The sequence below is a fragment of the Cryptotermes secundus genome, unplaced genomic scaffold (assembly GCF_002891405.2).
Source record: "Cryptotermes secundus unplaced genomic scaffold, Csec_1.0 scaffold1558, whole genome shotgun sequence".
NCBI lineage: Eukaryota > Metazoa > Arthropoda > Insecta > Blattodea > Kalotermitidae > Cryptotermes > Cryptotermes secundus.
The window spans coordinates 125,455-149,879 of NW_019737427.1; the positions used below are offsets into that span (position 1 = coordinate 125,455).

The window sequence follows — 24,425 nt, forward strand, 5'->3', positions numbered from 1 at the left end:
TAAAATGCCCGTTATTTTTGTCCAGTTCTGACAAAAACTTAATTATGTTGACAGATTTTACTAAAACTGCCCAGTATAGATTGTCACAAAAATACTTCTGGTAGGAGCCGAGTTTCATATGGGAGAGAGACGGACAGCTGGATAGACAGACATGACGAGGCTAATGGATGTTTCTCGCATTTTTTTTTTGCGGACGCGTCTGTGAAGAATTGCAGGTCCCAGCAGTAGAAAGTGCAGCAAAATGCAACTATTCTGTTACGCGCTCTGAAAGACGCATTTTTTAGGTTTTTTAATAGTTGCTGTTTTAGTAATAATTAAATCTGGCGCTTATTTGAACCGTCATGTTCACTGCATTAAAACAAAAAACGTCAATTTGGCTCTACCCGGAGTAAATTAAGTCCAGTTCTCGAAAATTTGAATCAGAGGGACATACTGCCTTTGTATTCAGATTTCAAGCGTTAGTCATGCAAGCAAGCAACCAGCAAGCAGTGTTCCTCTGAAACGCTGGTAAACGACTACCAGACTGTACAGCGTCACGTCCCAGAGGATCATGCTCTTCATAGGCACCACTGTGAGAACCTAAAATGCGTTATTTATTTGGCTTAAATCCTTAAAGAAAATTAACCTTAAATGAATTAAACAGAGTGACAATTGAGACATGAAAATTCTCATATAATAGAAATGTCATACTTTAGGCTCTATCGTATTATAGCCCCTAGACTAAGGACTGGATGACCAGGGATCGATTTCAGGCATGTGCAAGACATTTTTTCCCCTCCATAGCATCCAGACGATCCAGACTGGATCTGGGCCCCACCCAGCCTCCTGTTCAATGGGAATCAGGTGCTCTATCCCTGGGGGTAAAGTGGCAGGGGAATAAAGCTGACCACTCAACTGCATCTAGTGCCGAAGTCAAGAATTGTGGGTCTGTACCGCCACTCTCTCATATGTCTTCATGGCATATTTGCTTAATTACATAATTAAGTACTGTTTCACTTCACTTTATCATATTCCATCAAGTGATTCAGAAGCCATGTGTGGTATAGTTCAGTGTCCCTTACACCTCTGTTTAAGGTTGTTAGCGACCCTGTCAGTAATGAGTACACCTCTGCACACACATAAAATTAATGGAGGTCGTGCAAACAAATTCCTTAAAACCCTAGTGAAAAACTTAATAGGTTTGTATTATGAGGTTCAGGTTGGCGGGGATATAGCTTTCTGTGGCCCTTTCGGTATTTAAAGAGATATACATTTGAAATATTATCTTACTTTCTTTCCTGAAACTAAATATTTGTGCAACTATATAGAAGAAAGTGGCTGAAGTAGAATTTCATCTTGTTTTAAAGAAAGGCTTTGTTACCGAAGGGACCAATATTTATGTTATATATAACCAACCTATCATTCCAAGTCCAGAAACTGTAAAACCAAAGTTATTTTCAGGGTACATTATGTAGTCCTTGAGTTCAAATTTGACTTATTTTCTTCGACAGAGCAATTCCAGGTCTTGCCTGTGGCCTGGAATTTATGTGTATTTTTATCATCATATCATCATATCCTATTCAGTATCACAGTTGCATCACATGTGAGGTTCAGCTGTTAATAGCCCTCACTGCAGGCTAGCTACATCTAGCTTGGAACGAACTTGAGATGCATGGGCTAAGATGTGGAGGAACACCATGAAGAAGGGCAATCATGACAAAATTAGCATCATTCACAAGCCAAGAAACTTAAGAAACATGTGTAGTGTTTACTGGATATTTGAATGCATGCAAATTCTGATGCCTCAGAATATAAAATCAGGACCACTTCTACTGCAACATGAAGCAAACAGCAGGGCTCTTGTTGCAGTAGAAGAGAAACAGCCTGTCATGAAGAGATAGAAGCAAGTATAACTAATTTGGAAGTTCACATTATGAAATTTATACGACCACAGTCAATAAGTTTGTGGTGTTTTCGACAGCTATATCAACGTTGGCAGACTTACATAGCGAGCAATGGCAACTATTTTGAGGTCTGATGTGGCTCTGCATAAGTGTATGTGAATACCTTGTAATATGATGCGATAAAACCACATTCCACGAACTTAATGATTCTACCACGTATGTCAGTGCTTACTGATTTGAACGTTAGTTTCCTAAATTCATTTTACTGCTGTTCTGTTCTGTTCTGTTCTGATTGATCTTGTATTATATTAGGGGCTGTAGGTGGTTTATCTCCAGCCCTCCTTACTCTCATGTGTCCACCTTGACTTTCTTGCATACCCCAAATGTGTATTTGGTCGTTTGAACAAAGTAGTTTTCTGATGAAATTGGGGGTGGGAGGAATAAAGGCTTGGTGAATTAATGCATCATTTTCTGATCCTCAGAGTCATTCTGTTAATACACTCAACTCTCGATTATCCGGGATAATGGTGGGGATGGAAATCACGATTAAACAAAAACCCGGTTAAGACAAATTTTATTAAAAGTAGTACTGTAATATTGTACCTTCATAATGCTATACGCCAACCTGTATTTAAATTTATTCAACCTCATTTTTATGTCATCTCATGGCCTATTTAATACTTTTTTTTTACATTACACTGAAGTATGAATTAGTTATTTCAATCACAGTCACATCCAACACTTTTTACGAATATTCACACTTAACACTTAAAAAAATTTAATATTGTTGTTTGCTTTTTCGCGGCATTTTCCTTTTTCTGTTGAATACTTAACACAACACGCTTCCTTTTACATTTTGCTAACACACTTGAAGATCGGTACAAAGATACTAACTGGGGCGATGGATCTGTCCTTGAAACTTTCCACAAATCCTTGCATTCTTTCACCCCTACCCTAGAACATTGTGTTAGCATAATGAGACCAAAGAATGCAGATCTCGGTTCACACTAGTGTGAAAATAGTGTTACAACTAACCATGTGAAACAAAAGTGAATGAATATTAAACAACATATAAGCCTCAAAAAAGCCTCAGTAGCCCCGGTTAAGCCGCAAACCGGTTAATCCGTCCCCCGATAATCGAGAGTTGACTGTATTTATTTTTGGAGCTTTTTTATTTTTTCAAACACTCCTCTAAAAATGAATGCCAGACTCATGCATAACTGGTTATAAGATTGGATATTGATGACTTTATTTCTTGAAATGTAAATTTCTCCACTACCACCGCCACTTCATTGTCGTCGTCGTCATCACCAGAACTAATTAAGTACAGATTTTGTCAACGTTAGATTTATCAACCATAACCTCAGAGTTTCACGCTGTCATCATCAAGCCAAAAGCTGAACATATTGTCATGTATTTAGGGTTGTGACTGTTAGATGTGTTTTGGATTGGATGATTGGCTTTATTGACACCTGATACACATAGCTCATAACTGCAAGTAATATTGCTGATCTACACACCTTACAAATCTCTAGCTGTATCCTGGCAATGGATTTATAACAGTCTCACTGTCACTGCGACACACTATGAGGTCTTCTTTGCACAGCCTGATTCCTTTCTTACCATTTCTTTTCAGTTATTATGCCAACTGCCAACTCTGGAACTCAATTGACACAGACGATCATCTTTGTCTTTTTATAACCCCTTGGCATGGACAGCACAGAAAACACATCTTTTCTATTGTTGCGTCAATTCGTCTCTGCAGAAACGTGCTTACCCAGTCGCTCAATAGCAATGGCTGTACACATCACATCTTGTATCATGACTATTCCTTGATTGTTGTGTGTGAGCATTACCCAGCAACAGCAGGTTCTCTGGCACCACAGTTCTTGCATGGAGCAGTTATGCACAATATGTTTCATGCAGCCGTCAATTTATTCCTTTGCATNTAATGAATTATACATGTGTATGTGTCAGTTTCCAAGGCCAGTAAGTATCAAAAACTATTGGTTTGAGTTTTTTTGTGATGAAGATTCATATTGTCATCTTGTGGGCCATGATATTACACTGTAGTCTGGTGATGGATACCAGTTTAAGGTGATTTCAGAGAAATGAGTCATGCAATATGGTAATGGTCATTGAGACCCTGGAAGCTGTCCTGTAATTTCTGACTGCATTCTTTTGCATTATCTCTATGTAACCTGTGTCTTAGCCAGCTTGAAAAACCTAGTCTTAAGTGGATGAATGAAATGGATCTTAAATAAACAGAGTGGTAGGGTGTGGACTGATTTATCATGGCTCAGAATGGAGGCAAGTGGCAAGCTCTTGTGAACAGGGTAATGAACCTTTTGGCTTCACAAAAGGTGGGGAATTGATTGATTAGCAGTCCTTAACACTGCAGAAGGCATTATGGCATGGGTTAGAGTGAAGTTTCAGAATTATGTCACAAAACCTGTAGGGTCAGAGATATACAGTATGTGTTAACTAGCTGGAAATATCCCCAGGCACCTAGGAATGTGATCTTCACTAATGCTGGATTATTAATATCCTAACCATTATATATTTGCCTTTTCCTTTACATGTACCAAATGCTTTAGAGATAAATCGATATTTCATTTTGATTTCATTTTCATCTCAAAATATACTGGAATAACATTCTATATATACTCTTAAATATGTGAATATATCTAAATGTTTAGAAGAGAAAAAGCAGAAATACAATCCATGAATTGAAAGTAATAGATCGTTATCCTGTGGTTTTGTATTCTTTTTCAGGACTATGACTGGCGATCTAGAAGATGGAGAAATTGAAGACGGCGAGATACCTGACGAGGAAATTGTTAGTGGCGGGGAAGTACTTGTGAAAAGTGAGCCTGAAAAGTCGGTAGTTCCACGAAAGAGTGAACCTACATTGTTACCTCCACAGAATGACACTGCATCACCTGAAGAGAAACCTCAAGTTTCATCTTCAAAATTAAAACGACCAGTTCCGAACCGGGGTGCAGTGAATCAGAGACATGTTGATAGTTTGAAAGAGAACACAGTGGAAGATGATTGGGCAGGTGATGTTGAAAAAGCAATAAAAGCAGCAATGAGTAGCACAGATAATGGACAAGAGTTAAATACTGAAGTGAATGAAAATGGTGGTGATATAGCTAAAGCTGAAGATGATGATGAAAGAAAGTCTCGGCGAAAGAAGAGGAAAAAGAAACACAGAGAGGATGATGAAGAGAGAAAGGAAGTCAAGGTAAATTTAAAAAAAAGACAAGGAAAGGTATTATTCATGTATTCCATTAATTGTAATGTTTAAGCTAGCACTGCATGTTACTTGCTTCATGCTTGTTTTGTGCTTCGCTTATTCATCAACCTTAAAGACATGTTCCTCTGAAACATCACTTGACATGCAACAGAATACATGGTGTTATATCCCAGAAGATGGAACTTGTTATTCCTTCAATTGTTAATAGGTTTTCTGAGATAGTTGGAAATTCAGTAAAGTCATTGTGCACTCGCCCTTTTTGAGTTGAGTCCTCCTTTGTTTTATTGAATCTGGTGGAAGTCACAGTCTTTTGTAATGGACATCTTGTACTTTGATATAAACTGCTCCAGTTTGGAATTAAGCATGGTTTTCTCACTTATACATTTATGACTTGTTTTATATTCTAAATAAATTGTTGCAGAGGGAAACACCATTCACAAACAGAGGGAAAAGTGCCACACCAAAGCTTGAATAACAAACCTTCTGCTCCACAGGGTTAGTCGCTAGCTTTCAACCGCAGCGGCCTGGGTTCGATCCTGGGTCTGGTCAAGTAGGATTTGTAATGGACAAAGTGGCGCTGGGGCGGGTTTTCTTCGAGTACTTCGGTTTCCCCTGACAATTTTCGTTCTACTAAATTTTCCATTATCACAATCACATGGGGCAGGCTACAATAAGCCAGTCAGTGGCCGCCGTGCCGAGTGGACCCAGTTGGACTCCACCCCCCCACTAAGCGAAAATTTCTGCTCCACATGACCACTTGTTCTTCAAGGCATGATGTCTGCCATCAATTCTGAGGTAGAATCATACCAAATCATATTTGATATTGATTATGGATCAAATTTTTTAAAATTCAAAACAAAAGAACATGTACTTGATATATAGTTGAGCTTCAGATTTCATGTCTTAGACTTAAGAAGCAAGTTCTTCTCCTCATAATTATGAGACATCATCTGGGCTGTCAGAAACGTTGTGAGTGAAATCTCTTAAAAATCAATAACATATGTTTGCTCATTCATTACAGTTTTAATTAAGTGTAATCAGATATTTTGTAATGGCAAAGCTGCAGTGGCTGAGTATACAAGCTGATTAGCATAATTCAGTGTTCATTGAATGCGTTTACAAAAATATGAGGGCTATTCAGAACGTAACTGCTGGTGAGCTGTTAATAAAACAAGCAGTGAGAAAAACTTTTATTATATCCAGAAAATACATACATACTTAAGCTAATTCTTAATGTAGTCACCGCTGGAGTTGAGGCACTTGTCATATTGGTGAAGTTTCTGTATGCCTGTGTCAAAGAAGTCTGCTGCCTGTGAACTCAGCCATGTTTTGACACCTTTCACAAATTCCTCATTATTGTTCAAATGCTGTGATCTTAACCGGTTCTTCAGGTAGGTAAACAGCTGGTAGTACAAATATTATGTTTCTGGACATCATCCATCATCCTTTTTTTTTATCTAATAACACCACCCAGTTTATTTTTCAAAACACAGTGTTTCAGAGACTGAATTTGGTGTCTGGATTCAGGCAAGACCTACTCAGTTGGGCCCAAACACTATAGTTAGTCACTCAGAGCAAGATCAGGGCTGTTTCATTTCATTTCATTTCATTTATTCACCTTCCATAAATCCTGCTGAGAGTACATTCTCATGCGGATGTGGAGATCATCCTTGTTACAGTCACAACTAAGGATTACAGAAATCATCCAATAGCGTGTAAGGAGGGTGGTCAAACAACTCACATTTGAAATGCTCCAGCAGTGCTCTAGTGTGAGCAGCTGTATATGGATGCACCTTTTCATGGAGGAGCACTGCAGTGGATGTCAGCATTTGATGCCTTTTGGCCAGGTGCAGTTTTTTTAGTGATTTGCAGTACACTTCTGACATTATTGTGGTCTCTGGTTGCATTAATTCCACGGAGTCTTCTCATTACCAAGGTAATGGCTATATGACCTTTCCTATTGAGAAGACGCCATTACATGGGTTCCCCATGCTGTTAGTCGCTTCTTCTGGCTTAAAACCAGGCCTGCATATAGTGGTCACAGAGTGTTACCAACAAAACACTATTTCAATTTTTATGTCTTAATCTTTGTTCTTTTTTTTTTAATTTCTTATCTTTTGTAATTTTAAATACAATTTTTATGTAAGAGTTTTAGCTTCAAATTTCACCCAAGATTTGTTATACATTTACATTTGAATTTAATTTCATGATGCAATAAGGATCCTTATTTGATGAATAAAATGACAGTTGATTGCAACTCAGCATCTCATACTGGTGCATTGTACACCTGATTATGACCCGTGAAAGGGTCGAAACATGTTGCATCTCTAATAAACATAATAAAAGCAAATGTTGATGCAGTAGTGTCTTCTTTGTTTTGAATATTAATTGTTGTTGTGTAGACGGTATATCCTATATTTTATATATGTTATAAAAGATCATCACTCCCTACAGATGGTTGATCACGTTGCTATCTGTGGTGAATATTTGTTCATCAATTTTTGAACCTTCTATGCCATTATCTTACAGTTCCTTCACTCATACGTGTAGGCTGTAAACGGTGCATAATTCATGATGGAATTCCATAGCAGTCATGTTTCTATCATGAAGAAAGTGGATAACAGCATGAATTTCATAGCTGGCAGTTTTATCAATCACAGGACACATTATAACTCACTCTGTAGAGACAAGAACAAACACTAGGTGACCAGTTACATGGTGCTACAAGTATTATGTTTTTGGACATTATCCATCGTCTTGTCTGTTCATTTAAGAAACCATCCTGTTTCTTTTTCAAAACATGTTTTGGAGACTGGATTCTGTCCCTGTCCTCAGGTACCTCCGGAGGTAGGGGCTAGCTCTGTCTATAGGACCCAACTGAGTAGGTGCACGCACACGCACACTAGTGTCCACAGTCTTATGTCTTCACTAGCTGTTGCTTAGTCATGGTGCCCGTTGGCAGACTTTCCCCTTCCTCTGGGTTCCCAAACTATCCCCAGCCTCAGCTACCAGTTTCTCAGAACAACTGAACTGCGGTAGTCCTCTGACTAACTTGCTAAGTCCACTGACTGACTCATCCTGGTTTTAACATCTTCTCACTGACCGCACAGAAAACACCGTTCCTCTGTTGCTGTACCATTGTTGCATTCGTGTCTGTTGGGAATCCCATGCGATTACTGCTCAACCATTGTCTAGCAATGGTCATTGTTTTCAGAGCCATTACTTAGCGGCAGCTGTTATATAGTTGCTTGTTGCATGGTTGTTGCCTAACAGTGGGTCTGAATGCCACAATATTAAAGTAAAATTCTTTTCTCAAATAAATTCCAAGGGATTAACAAAAAAAAAAATGCATGTCAGAGTGATTGTTTTGTTATGTGATTGTGAAAGTCATGAAAATTTGTTAGATAAATTACTTTTCTGTGGTATTGAGGGAGCAACTGCAAAGTGGTGCAGACCCATCCTACTGACAGAAATCAACAGAAAATTGAATCATGTAATGTAGCCTAGAAAGTCTTTACAAAATGGGAAACAGGGTCCCCAAGGTTCAGTTTTTGGGCCATTTCTCTTTATAATGTATATAAATGACCTTCCTCCAACAACAAATACCATACCAGCATTCACAACATTTGCTGATGACACTAGTGTCTTAATTTTTAGTAAACATGTTAATGATCGTTCTTCAGTATCAAATTTAGTCTTTTTTCCCATAAGTAACTGGATTACTGCTAACAGATTAGTCTTAAATCTTGAGAAAACCAGTGTAATAACATTTGTAACATGAGACTTACCACATGTATCAAGTATTGGGTATAATGCAAAATGTATATATGAGATGGAAAACTCAAAGGTTTTAAGTTTGCAGACTGATAACCAGCTAAACTGGTGGAAACATATTGACAGCACGTTTCCTAATCAAAATGGAGCAGGTTCTGCTATTAGGCCAGCATTTCATATTTACAATACTGACACACTTCAGATATTTCTGATTTTTACATTACTTTTAAGTATGGAGTACCTTTTGGGGATAATTCAACTAACACAAATATATATGTATTTTTCTTTTTGCAAAATAAAATAATTATAGTTGGTTTGATTCCTGGTGGGGGCAAGATATTTTTCTCATTTCCACAGCATCCATACCAGCTCTGGGGCCACCTAGCCTCCTAAACAGTTAGTACCAGGGTCTCTTTCCCTGGAGATGAAGTGGCCAGGGCATGAATCTGGCCTCTAACATCCATCTAGTGCTGAAGAGCTATACCTTCACTCCCCCATACAACATCATGGCGTGGTGTGTAATTAAACAAAGGGACAGCTTTACTTTTATATTTATGTGTAGTTTAGTTGGAGCAGACTTTTGCTGTGTCATAATATGTTCATCAATTTTTATTCATGAACGGGCAAAATAGAATCTTTGCTGGTGTGAAATCAAGTTACTTTGTTGTATCCTCTACCAGAAGCCACCATTTATGGTCACAATGCATTCACACTTAAATGAAGGAAGATGGATTATCTGCTGCCACATATTTGAATTTTACACAGGAAGTTAAGAATATAATTTTTCTGTTGGCATAAAACGTACTATCATTAGTGTGAATAATTAAGTACTAAAACAGTTGCAGTTAGAACAAGCCATGTTATCACTATCTTCATGGAATTTATTTAGAGCAATATGATATATAGAATTGCATATTTTTATATTTATGAGAATTTGAAAATTTTTATTGCAGTGCACTGAAAGAATCTGTCCCAAATATTAATGAGAAACGATAATGTACACTGGAATGCTTTTTATGGCTGATTTGTCACTGCAAGAAGAGATGGCTGTTCATGTGAAATCAGTTTACACTAAAGATTACAGGAAGCTAGTATACTCTGAGTAGAAAAATGGAGGAATATAGTACTCAAGTTAATTTTAAATAACAACTTTTACACAAAACTCTCACCAAGGGAAGTAATTCTTTTAAGTGAATAAACAGCTAATGAACAAAGGTGGAACAATCTCAAATTCTAAAAATGTAAATTGCATGTTATTATAGTACATTGAAAGAAAATGGGAACTGTGAATAGGGGTACAGTTACTTTAGTGAAGATAACATCAAAGAAGCAGATTTTCTGGAGAAAGTATGGTTATAAGTAAATGTAATTGGTTTGAAGTGATAATAGAAAGGAATTTAAAAACCACTGATTTGTGTATGGCTGCATTAATAATTTGGATGGAAAAGAACATTGAATGAATATTTGGAAGACATACAGACTCCACTGGAGGAGTTGATTGTATATTGCATGATAAGGTACTTCAGGGTGAAATTGTTTTGTCAAAACTATGTTCATGTTTTTATAAAAAGTCTTAACTGTGTGTCCTGCCTCACAGAAGCGGAAACGGAGCCATGGCTGTTCAAAGGAGACAGTGGCAGAAGAGACCATGATGGATGTGGGACAGGTTGCTACAAGTGACCCAGATGAAGAAGATGATGATGAAATGTTATTTGTTAGGGGGGCTTCCCCCATCATGCGTAGTGGGTATAGTCCACCCGCTCAAGGCTTTCATGATGAACCATTTGGATATATGGACCCTGGTGAGTTAATCTTTCCTGTGCTTTGTTAGATATTAATATTTTGATACTTTAATGCACTGTAGAAATGTTATATAAGAGACCTCAGTTATGTTATTACTTTGTATTATTTCCAGGTGGACCTTTTGAAGACCCTTATGATTCATATTGTGATGATTCAGACTATGAAAGAGAGGAATTTGTACGGTCTCGCCGTGGAGATGAAGAAGGCCCCAAAAGAGGTGGTCGTGGAGGAAAGCGACGACAGCAAGGCCGTGGAGGTGTCAGAGGCATTCAGAACAAAAGACAACAAGGAGGGCGTAAGGATGCAGCAGGCAGCAAGGGGAAAAGAATGGGCAACAAACGCCAGCAACAAAGGACAGCCATGTTGCTGCAAGACCCAAGGCAGGGGCCTGATTCCATATGTATGTTTTACATGCAAGGGAAATGTCAGAAGGTATGTGTGTTATCTCTACCATCTGGACTCCCATTATCACATCAGAAGTAAAAAGACTTCAACTCCATCCAGTAGAGATTAAGTGGGAAAATTAGTGTTTTTTATGTTGGTACTGTACATAGAATTTATCTCTTCAGTGATGACTTCAATTCTGGTAATACTCTGGTCCTAGGCCTCATACATGTCGAGGATTTTAGTGGTTAAATGCTTTGTCTTAACTCTCGCAGATGGTTTTTGCTGTGCTTGGTTTCTATACCCTGCTTTGTGTTGGCGCGGGTGTCCAGAGGTAGGGACTAGCCTTATCAGTAAGGACCAGATTTTAATGCAAATGCATATTTCTTTCTTGCAACCAGAAAGTATGCTTGTTTGGATATATGTATGAATTACTTCTTTTCTGAAATTTTAGACATAGTTTGATGATGCATATAAATGCATATTTTGCTTGTTTTATGAATAATCATCATGTTTTCGAAGATCTCTATTTATACTGTAAATTTCCTTTTTAAAATATTTATCAAATATATTTTTTATGTTTTCAATCATGGTCGTGTGTATACAATTTTTCTTTTCCATATTAGAATATGTTGTATATTTGACTCAACATTTTGTCATGATTCATGTTTCTGATGCAGTACCCAGGACGGGACTTCCCTGATCCCTCTACTCATAATTTGCCTCATCCGCGTACCATTAAGTGGCCGCGAAGGGATTAGTCGGAAGCGTTCACATGTAGCCGCTGTCACCGTAATATTATTCAACCGATAACGGACTTCACTTATTTATTTCTGAAGTCTCCATGAGGTTCATTACGTTTCTTCATTTGAAGCTGGGAGCCATTCACATTAGTGGTGACTGGTCTGTAGTTAAGTTTGTTTAGCTTTCTATAGTCATGCCGAAAGTGAAAATAAGTAAGAAAACTAAATTACAGCTGTATCAGTGGGATTTGAAGGAGAGAGTAACTATGGAAAACAAGCTTCTTTATTGCCGAGCATGTGAGAAAACAGGTGGTTGTGAAAACCGCTTTCAAGTGCTTCAGCATTTGAACACTAATGTATACAAAGAGAATATTAAAATTAAATCCACGAAAAGTGCTCCTGTTCAAAAATTGTTAATGAATTTTCTAATAATAGTTTTTTTCGCAGTTTTCCTTTGAGTTATGTGAAGCCTTTTTAGCGGCAGATATTCTGCTGTGAGAACTAACCAATCCTACTCTGAGAAACTTCATAGAGAAATATACACAGTGCAAAGTGCCAGATGAATCTACTGTGCGCAAAAATTACGTGAAGCAGTGTTACAATCTTACAATTGAAAGCATTAGAGATAAGATTCAAGATAATTTTGTGTGGGTATCATATCAATCGATTAAACACAAGATTGTGAGGGACGGTTTAGTGCAAATTGTATAGTTGGATCCCTTAATAAGAATGAACAGTCTACCCCATATCTTCTTGTGGTAGAGCAATTTGAAATCACAAATAGCTACGCAGTTTCCAATTTTTTTATCAATTCCATGAATTTACTATGGCCGAATGGCATTCAGTATGAGCACGTATTGCTCTTTGTGACTGATGCCACAAGTTATATGATGTTGAAGTTATATTTACAAATATGACACATTTGACTTGCCTTGCCCATGGGTTGCACCATGTTGCAGAAAGAATTTGTGCCAATTTTCTTCTTGTTGACAAGTTGGTGTGTTCTGTGAAGAAGGTATTTGTTAAAGTGCCATACAGAAAAGAAGCCTTTAAAGCAGTAGCACCAAGCGTTCCACTTCTGCCAGAACCAATTTTAACGTGCTGGGGCACATGGCTGTGTGCAGCGAGTTATTATACTGAACGTTTAGAAACAGTTAGGAATGTTGTGAATACATTTGATCCGAAAAGTGTAGCATCATTTCAAATTGCCCAAGAGGTACTAAAAAACGCAGAACTAGAAACTAATCTTTCCTATATATCTGCTCACTTCTCTCATCTTCCATCCGCCATTTCCTCACTGGAGGCAAGCAATAGCAATACTACTTTGTATCAGTCATTAAGTGTGTTCAAAACCACTGTTTCTAAATTGAATTCGGTTCCTGGAAGAGCTGGTTAAGTAGTAAAGGAAAAAGTACACAGCATTATTTAAAAAAATCCAGGATATGAACAAATTTGTGAAATTGAAATTTTAGCTGGTAAACGTACTGAACTGCCAAGTAAAAATCACTAACCATGGAGCAAAGAGCAGCTTTTGTACATATGCCCCTAAGTTCCTGTGAGGTGGAAAGAAGTTCTTCCCACTATAAGGACATCTTACGAGACAATAGGAGGTGACTAACTATGGGAAACCTAAAACATTTAGTAACTGTGAACTGCAACAGACAAGAAGTTGAAAGTTCTGAGAGCTAAATATGAGTACCATTGGTTTTTTAAATTTGTAATGAAATATGTTGGCTTTGTTGCATGATTTATATTTAAGTATAACTTTTTATTGCAAATGAATCATTCAGTGATTACGTAAATTGAACTTAAATATTGATTTGTTGGTCTTAAAATAATGTAAAATCAATTTTAATATTTGGTATAAATTTTTATGTGCATATTTTAGTGCATATTTCAGAAGTTTTTCATGCATAAATGCATACATATTTAAGGGATTATTAGGGCATAAAAATCTGGTCCCTACTTATCAGTTGGCCCCAACTCTGTAGGTTTTACCTGATGATGGAGGCAGAATCTAGTCTGCAAAACGTGTTGTAAATAAAAATACAATAGTGTTTTGTATAAAAACAGAACAATGGGCAATGTCCAGAAACATAATATTTGTACGACATTTACAGTTCTGCGTTTAAAAAATTAAATATCTTTGACACCAAATCTTGACTTTGTCCATGAAAAACTGATACATGAACCTTTGATCTTCCTTTTAAAATGAAATTAAAATGAGACAACCACGTGAAAGATGTGCAGATAGAAAATCTTGTTGGATGAGTGAGGAGCATAATGAGGCACATCTCCTGGCTTGTGTTTGCCTCTTGTTCAAAGGAAGGATCAAGTCCCCTCTTCCTGAATGTTCTGGAGATGTTGACTGATGGTGATGGCTGAAGGCAGCTAAGAATCATGCAGAATCTTCCCAGATTGTTGCTATGTCTGTAGACGCTGCTGAAACAATTAGAGTGAAACAATTTCTGTCTGGGTTAGGAGTGGCAGAGTGTGGATGTATATAGAAGTGATGTAGGGAGTGCTGCAAATCACATGTTAGTGCAGTGTTGAAGGCACAAGAAGAGAGCACAGATGTGGCATTATACTGAAATAGTAGTGGACAAGGAAGAACTGATATCAAGAGACTTCCAGTAAGAGAGTAACTGTTCCGGACAGTGATGAACATCACAGTATTATAAAGCCACAGCTGAACACTGCTTGATTTAACTCTCATCTCCTAACAAGTCTTGCTTCTGCATACTTTAGTCACCCAACAATACATTGTTCAGATGTTGCATGACTGCTCGTAAACTCGTTGAATGATGTGATAATAGTGATGGTAATTGCATGATGAATAATTAACGGTGATGCTGTTGAAGATGTAGGATGTGATGAAGAAAATTATCATAATCACATCATTCTGATGACACATCTTCAGTGACCAAATCTGAGGAGCAGGGTTGAAATGAGTCTCCTGCTGGTTACCTGTCAGTGAGACCATGCTGTGATCATCACTGATATCACTGAACATGCATAATGTCTACACTGTATTACTGAAACATCTGTTACATGAAGGCCAAAAATTATGAATGAATGATTTATCGGAATGTTGGTGAATAAGTGTACTGATTCTGTATGCACATCCAGATGAAACAGAAGAGAATTGGAGGTAAACTAAGGAGAGGTGAAGTGTCAGTTACTGCTCAGAAAGATAGTGAATTATTTGTGACATACCTAAGAAAGAAACAGAAAGGAGAGGGAGTTGGAATAAAGTCAAGCAATGAGGAAGACTAAACTGTATGTTTTATTAAGTGTAACAAATTATATCATATATGAAACATGTGGTATGTGAAACTCTTCACTTGCAGTTTCAGGCATTGAATGTTCAAGACCATACTTTTGGACTTTGTAAATCATCCCAGTTTTTTTTTTTAATATATAAAACCACAACCTTTTGGAAATTGTCTCTGTTTTCTTCATCAGGTAGACAGGATAAGAAAATAATCCTACTCTGGTGGGCCACATGGTTGGCAGTACTTAATAGCATAGTGGTTGGTAGTTCTGAATATTCAGAAAACAAAGAGACATGGTGATATGAGAATGGATTTTTATTCAGTCTTTTGTTGGAGGTGTATGTTGTATATTGCTGCATGATATTATAATACTGAAGGTTAAAAATTAGTTTGTTATCAAGTGAATATATAGGTGTAACCTCCAGCACTGCCACCATGAAGCCAAGTTTATAACAGACTCATATTGCAAGGGCCTCAGCAGAATAGGTAATGTTTCTTGTCCTCTCCACCTGATGAAGAAAACAGACCCAGTATCCAGGATATAATAGTGTTTATATATAAGGCTGTTATAGAAAACAAAATCATAAAGAAAATATTTTAACACCATGCCATACCATTGTTAAATATGTTTAAAAGTTTGCTGGAAGTTTATGTTCTTGTAGTAGAAGGACTTGCTAGCAGTTTGATATTGCTGTGTTGATTCATGATCTATATTAATCAGCTGCAGGAATACATTTCATGAGAAAAGATGACAAGGCAGCAAGGAAGGCATGTGGTATGAAATAAGTGCAAAGGAAAATTGTACTGTTTATTCCTGCTTGCATATTGGTGTGGGTCTGCACTCTGCATTCTTCATATGCCTTTTCAGAATGAGAATGAAATATTAAAATGATTATGTTTAAGGCAGTGAAATGAAGTTTAAAATTGACCAAAGTCTCATGATATTATAATTAAACATTTTATATATATTTAAACTTTGGGGGATCTCTTATGTTACAGGGTGATGAGTGTCCATATTCTCATGATGCCTTGCCTCCACGCAAAATGGAATTGTGTAAATTCTACCTTATGGATTGCTGTGCAAAGAAAGACAAGTGTCTGTATATGCATTCTGATTTTCCATGCAAGTTCTACCACACTGGTCTTAAGTGTTTTGCGGGTGATCGTTGCAAATTCAGCCATGGTACACTCACAGAATCCCTGAGAGCTGTTCTTCTGAAGGTGAGGCAGTTTGCATTATCTCTTCCACAATGAAAATAACAGTACTGATATACACTAGAGTGACAACAAGTGGAAATGTCATCATTCTTAGGTAGCCATAGTTTGTTTTGCAGTACCAAGTTAGACACTTCATCCCCAAACTGTGCCTACAGTCATTTTTTTGTATTTGTGTGCACATTATGTCACTGTCTTCTGTTGACCAGTTCAGTGTATTAATCAGTAAAGCAGCAGTTCTTGGAGTTTTCAGACTTATCTGTTTTTGTATGTCATATAAGTCATTATTAATTAATTTTTACTCACTGTTGTTATAATTATATAAATGGTAATAAGGTATTTACATAGAATGCACAGACAATATATAGATTTTTATACTGATACAACTGATTTCTTTGTATAATGGGAAAGCCTGCATGCAGGCATATTTTAAAGTTTTCTTACTTGTTGTGTACAAAAAACATAATTGTTATTTGACTGAAATGAGTAGTCACTTTGAATATCTTTGTTACAGCATCTAGAGACTGCTCCTAAGGAGATTCTTGGGGACTTCCCTCGCTTGAGTCGTGAAGGAGCAGCTGCAATGGTGTATAATAAAAAGAACCGTGGTAACAAAGGAACAGGACCGGGTAACAAGAAGATCCCATCACTGTTTGAGATTGAGGTTCCCATACCAGCCCAACTTCTTGCAGGGAATCTGCACGGGGATGAGGAGAGGTCTCCTGCTAGACGAACCACACCAATGCCTGATTCCGACAATGAAGGTATTTATGTCTAATGAATCTGTAACGAAAATACTCTTAAGCACAGAGAAAGCCATTCATAGTAGATTGCTTTTCATGAAATTCAGTTTCATGCCTACTGCTAGTGGGGTGGGACTAAGTCCCTTGTACTGCAGCCACTTCTGGCCTATTGTACCAGCCCCAGATGATAGGTGAGGGTGATTGTGGAGCAATTGGTGGAATGAAGATTGGCAGGGGAAACCGAAGTACTCGGAGAAAACCTGCCCCAGCGCCACTTTGTCCACCACAAATCCCACTTGACCAGACCCGGGATTGAACCCGGGCCACTGCGGTGGGAAGCCAGTGACTAACTGCTTGAGCTATGGCGTGGCCATCCATATAGGTAAATATTTGTGTGATAATTTTCCTATTTAGTATGGTCTAAAGCAAGGAAATGCTTTATCGCTACTGCTTTTTCACTTTGCTTTAGAATATGCCATTAGAAAGGTCCAGGAAAACCAGGTGAGACTGAAATTAAATGGGATACATCTGCAGCTGATCTATGCTGCTGAAGTGACTCTACTGGGTGATAACATTGATACCATGAAGAAAAACACAGAAACTATAATGAATGTTAGTAAGGAGGTTGCTCAAGAAGTAAACAAAGTCAAGACTAAGTGTATGTTGCTGTCTCATCACCAGAATGCAGGGCAAATTCATGATATAAAGATAGCTAACAGATGTTTTGAAAATATGTCACAGTTCAGATATTTAGGAATGATAGTAACAGATCAGAACTTGATTCAGGAAGAAATTAAGATGAGATTGAACTTGGGTAACACTACCTTTTCTTCTTGTCTACTGTCTAAAAAATAAAAATTAGAATATACAAAACTGTAATTTTGCCTGTGGTTCTGTATGGGTGTGAAACTTTTTCTGTGACATTAAGGGAGGAAAATAGACTAACGATGTTTGAAAACAGGGTGCTGAGGAGAATATTTGGAATGAATAGAGATGAAGTGATGGGAGGTTGGAGAAAACTGCATAATGAAGGCCTTCATAACTTATATGCTCTGCCAACTATAATTAGAATGATCAAGTCAAGGTGAATGAGATTGGCAGGGCATGTAGCATGAATGGGGGAAGAGGAATGCCTATAGGATATTGGTGAGAAAGCCAGAAGGAAAGAGACCACTAGGAAGACCAAGACAGAGGTGGGTGGATAATATTGAAACGAATCTTAGACAGACAGGATGGGGTGGTGTGAACTGAATTGATCTGGCTCAGGATAGGGAACAGTGAAGAGTTCATATGATCACAGTACTGAACCTACAGGTTCAATGAATTGCTGGGAAGTTCTTGAGTAGATATACTATTCCCAGCTTCTCAAGAAGGGCTTAGCTCGATGAAGTTAGGTGATTTTATTGTGATATTTTGTTATGTTTCTGTTAGATAGGGTCTGAACCAACATGCTGCTCTTTATTGAATGCCTTCCCCCCAAAATGATTTTATTAATAATATTTCATTATTTATGCAGTCAGCAGTCAAATGCTTTTGCTGAATCACAGAATATTCTTCCAACATGCACTTTTTGGCTGAGAATTTTAATGGAAAACTGAGCTAATTATGACCTAAAGAAACAATAAGTTCATGATATTTAAGGATACAGGCCAAATGTGGACTGTATAAACTACTTGTAAAGCTTGTACTTACCTATGGAGGTAAAAGCTGGCCCAGAGGCACATAGAAAGGAAAGAGGCACTGTATCTTTGAAGAAGGATATTAAGAAGAATTTATGGCTCACTTAAAGAAAATGGTATATGGAGATCAAGATGTAAACATGAACTTTGTAAATTACGACGGGAAGTCATAATGATATAGTTATCACCATGAGAAAATCGTAATTCCAAAATATTGTTCTATATAGGAGATAGCCCGTTTCCTGAGCTTGCCAAGCAGTCGAATTTTCCTATGTCAAGTGGACAGAGGGAGCCACCGGAAGGGGCAGAAACAAAAGGGTGATGTCACTTTAGAAAGTGGAGGGTCGTGCTATGATACGGTTCCTGCATTTGCAAGGAAGTCTGCCAGGGAGATCCATGACCAGATGACCGCTGTGTATCAGGAAGGTGTACCGTCATATGACACAGTGGTCAGGTGGAATTGGTGCTTTCATTGTGGACAGACAAACCTCGAAGATGAACCCCGAAGTTTTCGAGGAACTGGGAATTGTGGTACAGGTGGAAAGCCTTGATCCTATCCAGTAGGTGCATAACTATTGAAGCTATTGTTCATGAGGTCTGCATTAGCCATAGGTTGGTTTTCAGCATCATCCATGATGAGTTACACATGACAATGGTTGCTGCACATTGGGTGCCACAATTATTGACCCCAGCTCCAAAACAGCATTGGATGGATGTGGCAAAGAAACTTTTGCAGTTGGGTCATATCGAAACGGAATTTTTTGACTGCCTGATCATGATGGATGAATGTTGAGTCTATCATTATGACCCTGAAACAAAGAAAATGAGGAAGCAGTGGAAACATACAGACTTGCCACTACAAAGGCCAAATCCCAGCCGTTGTCAAGAAAGGTGATGGTGAGCATGTTATGGGATCGATGGGGTGTCATCATGACTGACTACGTGCAAAGGGCATCACCATCACTGGCAAGTATTACCAGAACCTTCTAAGAAAATTACAGGAGGAAATCGAGAAAAAATGACGTAGAATGCTGGGAAAATGTGTGCAACTTCTTCAAGACCACGCACCGGCTCATTCTGCTCATGCTACAATGACACTTGCTGCCAGATTGGGATATGAAATTCTCCCCCATCCACCATATTCAGCAGACCTGGAACTGAGCAGCGTCTTCCCCCTTTCCATGGCTAAGGAAACCACTTCATGATAAGTGATTCAAAGATGATGGTGATGTCATTTCTGCAGTGGAGGACCTACTAAACAGTCAACATGAGACCTTCTATGATCAAGATATCCAGCAGCTAATGCATCGTTGGGGAAAATGTGTGGCCTTGCAAGGGCATATGTAGAAAGGACTGACTCGCATACAATTTCATGCACCTGTGTCTCTGTTTCTTCTGGGTGATAACTAAAACTGTATGACTTCTCCACATATATAATGAACCAGATTCAGTGAAAATGAGCAAAGTAGGGAGGTTGAGATGACTGAGACAACTTTTTTGAATATAGGAGCAGAATTGTTGCAGGATGTTAACTGTACATAAACCAGGGGGACTTGAAAAGTTAAGGGTAGCATTTTCCATGGATATTCCTCTCCTGAAGCCAGACTGTTCTGGGGATTAGCATGCAATTAGTCTGCAAGTAGTGGCTTAGCCTATTGCATGTAACTTTCTCAGTTACTTCAGGAAATGTAGTTTGTCACGCTAGTTTTGTTGCCTTTCTTGTTTAGTTGTTTTAATATTGAAATTTTTAGATGGTCTGGGAAAATACTTGTGAGTAGAAAGTGATTACAGATGTGGGTTACTAGCAACTAATTAGTGATGCACAGTCTTTCAGAATCTTCATTGTTATTTCTTCATAACTTGATGAGTTTTTTTTATTCCAGGGAATGTATTATCCTTTTATCTCAGTTTCAGGGGTTACAACCCTCACAACACAACTAATATCAAGATCTAGGCAGTATCTTGATATTAGTTGTGTTGTGATGGTTGTAATAAAGAGGTTGTATATTGTAACACAACAGGATGCATGGAAAAAGAAACGGTTGAAATGATCTAAATACCAGAGAATTTTCTAGGAAATCCTTCTTTTGAAAATGAAATAGATCTCTCTCCATACTTGATACAAGTTTATCAGTAATTGTCAGGAAAAAAAGTATTGAAGGCATTAGCAATTGTTTGTGCATTTATTAAGTTTGACGTGATTTTCCTGTTATGTGCACTATTATATTTGATGATGTTTTTTATTTTATTATCTGATTTTGCTATAAGTCTTGTCCAGAAAACCGAGATTAACGGCTGTGGGGATCCATTGCGCTGACCATGTGACACCCTCTGTCCGCAAAAGTTGGCACTAACTTCGCTGACAAGTGGTGGTCGCTCAGTTGGTGTAGTTCACTTGTGGACTACAGGCCACAGAGTTTGTTTGTTTTTTGTTTGATTTTGCTATAAGTTTACAGTAATGATGTTTTTAGCCTTTTTTATAATCTTTTTTTTTCAGGATTTTGAAATACTTAACATATTATGTTTCTGCGTTTGGATTTTTATATTTATATACTTGTATATTTGTAGACACATTTTCAAGATACTTTTATTCCTTGTGTGATCTAGTCATTCCTATTTCAATTATATTCTTATAATAAATTGGAAAAATGGCTTTAAAAGTGTAAAAATGGGTTTGAACTTTGGTTGGTATCCTTGCCTTTGAAAACAGATTCCACTGTCTCATTCTTTAGTATAAGCTGAAACTGAACAATTGTTTCATTGTTTATTTTTCTGGTTCTCTGTTTGAAAGATATTAAGTTAGCTTCTGTAATGAGATACACTCTAAACATAGACCCTATGTTCCTGTGCCCACAGATTATGAACTCAGGTTTTGTAGTATACATATATTTTAGAGTAGCTTATAAATTGATCAAAGTCTCATGAAGGAGCTCAAGACAAGTTTAAAACAATTAACTTAGCTGTTTTAGTTTCTAGCTGAGTTGCACAAATTTCCAAATCCTGTGATAAGAAATGTCAATTTTGTTCCTGCAGCAGTTTTGCCAAGTTTGAAACAGAACTTATGAACACATGCTGTTCTTAGAAATATGATGTTCTGTGATAAAACACTTCACAAGGTGTGACACAAACTATTGCTCTGAAGAGAGTGTGCAGATGACTAAGCAGAATGTACTCTGCCTTAACCTAGCAGAGCAATTTTGTTAAAACTGCAGTAGTGTCTCATTGTGGCCAACCAAGAAACCAGTGGATGACATCATATGTATACTTTATGCTAAATACATTCTAGTGAAGTTCACACATACAGTATCTCATATATATATATATATATATGCATATACCATGTCTCACACTTTCACATGAACTCATGTCATCTACTGTGATAAAAATAATTGTTGGCTACCCCACTCTTACTTTTACCTTTATCATAATATTTTGTTGGGAACATTTTCTTGTATGTGCTGTTATATTGATGCAGTTAGGGCTGTGGCATTTTTAACTTTTTTGGTATTTTAATTGTAATTTAACACTTGCAATTCTGAAGTCACAAATGGTAGTCTAGCCCTGTACATTGGTTGGTTTTTAATGTTTCTTATCATTTCCATAAGCCATAAAAGAATTCTGAATAAAGGTTGGAAGTAAATGAAAATAGATTCAGAGTTGGGGATAGTTTCAACTATGTTTATGCAAATTTTGAGCACACAGAATTTATTGTTACTTTGTAAAATAGATTACAGATGCACTACAGATTTTGGTAAATAAAAGAAAAAGGAAATTTAGTTATTTACAATACTGTGCGCACAAATACTACAGTCTTGGTACAGTAAGAAACTTCAAAAGAAACAGTAAATATAACAACATGCATGATTCATTCTTCATAATGCATCACTGTGTGAAATATTTTGAAGGGTGTTGTAGTCCAACTTTAGTCAGTACACTGGTAGGATTTCTTTTAAAGTTATATTTTATACTCAAAACTGTATTATTTGTGGGTGTATAATAAGTTTAAATTGAAAACAGATAATGTTAGAATCTTTGCTTTTTATTAATTGCAATTGAAAGTAATAAATACAGATGTGAGATATAAATAACCAAATATATACATGACTGGACAGTTACTGCATTTTCATAGGAAAGGTGTAATGTCATAACTCAGCAGGGGTGTTGAAGTGAACAACAGCTTGTCTGCACTTTCTGCTCTATCATATCTCCCCAGGAACCTACTAAAATTTTGTCAAGGAACTTTAAATCACTCTGTATATATTCATATTTTAAGTTCAGTAGGATTTGTTGATTGTATGAAAGTTACAGTATGTTCAGTTTAAAAAACCTTTTGTATCTCTGTTGGAACAGACCAGGATGGGTGTCGGACACCAATGCCATCATCACCGAAACTGGAAACACACAGTATCACTAAGGATTTCTCCAGTAGAGCAAGTAATCGGAATTGGGATGCTGATAAGGTACCTGGAAATTCAGGTGATGAAGAAATTAGACATCCTAGAATGTTTGATAATGGGATGGATGTCAGTAGAGACCCTAGTGAAGCGAAGGAATTAACAAGACGGTGAGACTGGTTCTTTATTCTTTATTTTTCATAGTTGCTTCATTGTAGAAGAGTTTATGACATTCTTGTTTATTATAAAATAACATTTGATATTAGGTTTCTTAAATTTATAGGTAAATTATTGCTGTTTTTAAGGTGTGTGTCACATGATGAGGGAATCAGTCAAGTTTAATGATGAAAAAAGTTTCTCATGTACGAGCTCGTTTTGAATGATATGTATCTTTTTGTGGTACCTAGGTCTGTGGCTAGCTACCAGGACCGAGATTTCACAGAACAGCTGCAGCAGTTGAAAATGCGATTTTATCAAGAAACAGTTAATAGTGCAGATGAAGTAGGTGCTAATAAAGAAGTGCGACACCAGCGTCGCCACCGTCACCGACATGGCAAGAACAAAACGACAACTGACACCGAACAGCAGACAAGGATCAAACAGAATCTCCATTATCTTGCAGGGTGAGTTGCATAAATGTCAATTTTAAATTTAATTAGAAGTTTCACAAGCTAAGAAAGATTGTAACTATAACATTCAATGATGTTATCAACTATAGAGTAATATTAGATTCACAATTAAATAGAATTTATTGAAATAAATGGAGCTATAAATTGGGTACCAAACCTTAACTGGCATAAAAATATACTAGATTTAACATTTATACAACTTTGGAGAGATCTGTCGCGGCATTGATGCCATAGGGAATTGAAGCCTGAGAGATCAGAAAAGCAGTTGAAAACAAATCATCAACACCAGAAATGAGATTTGTGAAGAGAACTACAGGTTACACACTATGACCTAATGATCATAAATGATGTGAAGACATTTTAGAAGATACGATATGTATGCAATATTTTATAATGCATTACTCACCCCCACCAAGATTTTATTCTATAAATTTAGGGGTCCTACATTGAAAACAAAAGTGTGCTGGAAACCTACTCATACAGGCCATTATCTGCATTTCAATTCACACCATCCTCCATCTCATGAAAAGTGGAGTTGTTCATACTTTGATCAGTAGAGCCAAGGTCGTAAGTCAGAATTGGAAGGATTTCAACAACGAAATTGAGAATATAAGACATGATCTGATGCTCAACCTTTAACATCT

General features: G+C 37.3%; 1 protein-coding gene across 7 annotated transcripts in view; it reads left to right on the forward strand.

The window, feature by feature from the left end:
- The window catches only part of LOC111870443, a 78,789-nt gene that overhangs the window by 22,991 nt on the left and 31,373 nt on the right, over window positions 1–24,425 (forward strand). For all 7 annotated transcript variants that reach the window (XM_023862745.2, XM_033753847.1, XM_033753848.1 and 4 more), the window contains exons 2-8: window positions 4,659–5,130; window positions 10,514–10,718; window positions 10,832–11,151; window positions 16,121–16,342; window positions 16,851–17,100; window positions 23,109–23,322; window positions 23,560–23,775. In XM_023862745.2, the coding sequence (XP_023718513.1) occupies window positions 4,659–5,130; window positions 10,514–10,718; window positions 10,832–11,151; window positions 16,121–16,342; window positions 16,851–17,100; window positions 23,109–23,322; window positions 23,560–23,775 (1,899 nt within the window). The remainder of the gene's footprint in view (window positions 1–4,658; window positions 5,131–10,513; window positions 10,719–10,831; window positions 11,152–16,120; window positions 16,343–16,850; window positions 17,101–23,108; window positions 23,323–23,559; window positions 23,776–24,425) is intronic.